Source organism: Sesamum indicum, linkage group LG7 (assembly GCF_026168435.1).
Source record: "Sesamum indicum cultivar Baizhima isolate 11 linkage group LG7, ASM2616843v1, whole genome shotgun sequence".
NCBI lineage: Eukaryota > Viridiplantae > Streptophyta > Magnoliopsida > Lamiales > Pedaliaceae > Sesamum > Sesamum indicum.
The window spans coordinates 10,191,421-10,195,491 of NC_142663.1; the positions used below are offsets into that span (position 1 = coordinate 10,191,421).

At 38.9% G+C, this 4,071-nt stretch overlaps 1 protein-coding gene across 1 annotated transcript; it reads right to left on the bottom strand.

Annotated features, from left to right (window-relative positions):
* Positions 1-439: 439 nt before the first annotated feature.
* Positions 440-2,100, bottom strand: LOC105179652 (UDP-glycosyltransferase 75C1). The gene has a single exon (XM_011103290.3). It carries the CDS (start codon positions 1,989-1,991, stop codon positions 573-575), a length of 1,419 nt encoding a protein of 472 aa, XP_011101592.1. The 5' UTR covers positions 1,992-2,100; the 3' UTR covers positions 440-572.
* Positions 2,101-4,071: the final 1,971 nt, after the last annotated feature.

The following is a 4,071-nucleotide window of genomic DNA, read 5'->3' on the forward strand; positions in this document are numbered from 1 at the left end:
TTATTAACTAATTTAAATTAATATTTAATTTGAATATATTTTAATAAATTATTTATTATAAATAATTTAAATTTAACTTACTAGTATATGTATTTACAATGAAAATTTAATATTTTTTTTTTTACTATTTAAACTTTTAAATCAATTTTTTTTATCATTTTCAAAATTTTCTTTTTCTTAAATCATTTTTTAAATTTTTTAAAAAATTAATGAAAAATGCCGTCGCCCAAAGTCCCCTGAGCCACCATCGTGGCGGTAGCCTAGGTGAAGGCCGCTCTTGGAGATGTGGGCAACCGCCACCATCGTAATGACTGGACTTAAATAACACCTCTATATATGAATAAGATTGATGAAATTTGAGATTATGCATATTTGTGAATCAAAATTCAATAACTTTGTGAAGGGCAATACAATTGTTTTTGTTCCAAATTCTTAAGTGTAAAGTGCAAAGTAATAAATTATGATGACAAAATGGTGGTTGATATTACAGTTTGATCTGATGTTTACATAGTATCCTATTGTCCATCAGAAAAGAGAAGAAAGACTAACAATGGTAATTGAGAATGGAAAGACTAACAACCTGCAGCTCCAACTCCTTCAAGAAAGGCTTTCAAATTCTTATTAGAAGATCCATTCTCCTCCACTGCTTCTCTGGCCAAACCCTTCCATTTCTCAACATTCTCTCTCAGTTCTCTGCTCTTTTCCCCTCCATCCATCACTTCCTCAATACACCTCCTTATCTCACTACTCTCCGCCACTCCATCTTCGTTGCGTCTCACTCTAACACCCGTCCTCCATACGTCTTCAATCAACTTAGCATTGGTACATTGATCTGTCCAATGGGGAAAAGCCACCATCGGGACGCCACATGATATGCTTTCAAGACTTGAATTCCACCCACAGTGTGTCATGAAACACCCCAACGATGGATGCGTTAAAACCTCAAGTTGAGAACACCATGGCACAATTCTCCCCGCTTTTTCCAATTCCTCGATGCAACTTAACTTCTCATCTTCTTCTTTCTTCTCCTCATTGGCTTTTTCGTTCACTCGTATTACCCACAGAAATGGCCTACTACTGTCTAGTAGCCCTTTTGCAATCTCCTCCATCTGAGCTCTTGGCAGACTCAAGATACTGCCGAAAGCCACATAAATAACTGAAGATTTGGGCATCGAGTTCAACCATCCTATGCAGTCATCAGATTTTTGAAAAAGATCTCCACCAAACGAAGTATCTGAAGCATCTTTACCATCCAAGAAAGCAGAAGGAATCAAGGGTCCAATTCCAATTAACTCATACCTGTCAATGGCCTTGAGCGCATCAGGCTCCAATGAATCATAAGTGTTGACAAGCACTTTTGGCTTCGTTTCGGCATCCAATGTTTCGAGCTGTTCCTTGAAAACTGTAAGAGCAAAGCTATAATTGTCGGAGCTTGTCGGAAGCATAAAAGATGGAAGGTCGCATTGGGATAGCAATATTGGAATTCCATGCAACTGCAGTTTCCACGAGGGGTCATTGGAGCTGGCAATAATTTCATCCCCAAAGCCATTGAAATAGTAGTAGTAAATGTCCAACACAGTGGCGGCTTGGATCCAGAGAAGCGCACTGGGGATGTGGACCTCGCGCGCCACCTCCGACGCCCACGGTAGGAGGAGAGTGTAAATCAAGCACGTGATGGGACGGCCCTGCTCGGCAGCAGATAGGACAGTATCTTTCAGAGACTTGGTGCCTCGACGTCTTATCTCCCTCATGTATTTCTGGGGATCGTTGCTGGCTTTGAATCCATCGTCAAGTCCATCGGAAAAGGCAGCAAAAGTCAGGCCCTTTGGTAGGCTGCTGGCGGCGGCTTTCTCCATGCGCTGCCGTGCGAGTACGGTTGTGGCAAAGGTGACCTCAATGCCCATGTTGATGAGCTTCTTGGCAAATTGGAGGGCTGGATTGATGTGGCCTTGAACTGGAAATGTCACAAGGAGGACGTGGTGGCTGGCCATTGATGTAGCAAAATGTTTGTGTTTTATGCGTGAGAGATTGAATGAGGTTAGCGAGGAGTATGGTATTTATATAGAGAATGTGATTTTTGGTGGTTTTATCACTATAGGAGTTCACGATTTGAAAGCTTAAAGAAGTTAGGAAATATGGGAAAGTTCTGTTGATTAAATCTGATCGAATCAAATAATTACATAGTAAATATGTTATATTTGTTCCATAATTAATCATTTTTTTTGAATTATATTTCAATCACAAATAGATGTATTACACTTGCTATATGATTTGTTTAGGTTTGATCGAACTTAATCGGACAAAAATTTTCAAAAATTTGACCGAATCAAATTAATCATATAATAAATTTATTATATTTACTCTATAATTAATTATTTTTTTAATTGTAATATAATAAATATATGATAATTGATTAAGATTTAACCAAACTTAATTTACAGAACAATTTTCCAAAATATGAAGCACAGTAAGAGGACAAGAGTTGGACAGTATGACGTTTGAGATGACGATTTCAAGTAAAACGTAGGGAAATTTTGTTTCTACGTTCAAGTAGAGAAATCGCGTGGACATAAAGTATGGTGATATATATGGAAAATGGTTAGTTCAATTTTTTTAAATAAAGTTACGTACAATAAAATTAAAGTCATTTTCGCATTTAAGATAATAAGTTGCGTATGTGATTGATTATACCACATAAAATAAAATATAAATAAAGAATCAACTCTAGAGGGAAGGTTTAAGTATTTAATGAAGCCACACGACTAAAAAATAATTTATTGGAATGGAATTTTGAGATGAATAATGAAAAATATCCATCGTGCAATAAAATGTGAGAAGGATATATTGAGAAAATGAAAATCGTGTACAAAAATTTGTTATACTATATATAATTTTTTTGTTAAATGTAAATTTCATTAATTAAAAGTACAGTACAGTACAACAACCCTCATAATTAGACGGATCTCTCAACAGGCTAAGGGATCCACCATACAAGATAAAGCGCATGAGTGCTAACATAGTAAGAAAGATCAACACTCAGTATTCTCTGCCTTACGTCCTTGACAACCAGCAAAGTATGATATGAAGCCGATATACAATGTTTCCCCCTCCACCTATGCATTGTCTATATGATATCAGTCGGCCAAGGTCGGTTAGGCCAGTCAAAACGGAGGGTTTGTCGAATCACCCTCAAGCATTGCTTCGAGTATCTGTACAGAAAGAACAAGTGGGTATGTATTTTGGGAGTGTCGTCAAACACAAGAAGTACCCTAGTGGGAGAGCCAAGGTTTGTCCATAGTGGACAGTTTGCCAAGGATAGTCAGCCAGAGAACAAAGGCATGTATGGGTATTTTGAAGGAACCCAAGAGTAGTGAAAACCAACCTATTGTGAGCTCTGGAGTCCTAGGAGAGCGAATGATTAATGCAGCTGTCGGTGTACTCTACGATCCCACGAAAGATAGACAGTGCCGCCAAAAGTAGGAGGTAAATTAAGAAGAATCTCCAAATACTCAATATCAGTGAGAAAAGGCCAGTGCCAGTGACCATCCTCCATCACCATATTAACCTTGTCCGTCATTAGTATGTTGGTAAGCTGTGGATCCCACAGGAAGCGATGAACAAGTGACCCAAACATATGCCAAGGATTCTGCCTTAAATAGAGTGATGCCGCATCACCAACACGGTAGTCTATAAGAGGTCGTAATAGAGGACGTAATCGGAGAAGTTTACTCCAGCCCCAAGAGCCCCCCGCTCCGATACCGTCTAAATGGACATCTCTCGAAGGCAAGTATGGTGTATCCAGTTGACCCATACGGGCACGCTATCACCATGGATTACAGTCCATAATTTAAGACACATTAGTGAGCGGTTAAATGTAGCAGTGCCCCGAACCCCTTGGCCACCTTCATTAACTGGTCGACAAACAAGCTCCCATGCCAACTTTTGCATACCCACTATTCAATGTTCCCTTCTATAGAAATGCTTGAAGTCGCTTCTCAATCTCCCTGATGATACCTTTGGGCAAGTAGAGACCCAATAGACACTCAAAGAAGTAAGGACGGTCTTGATGAT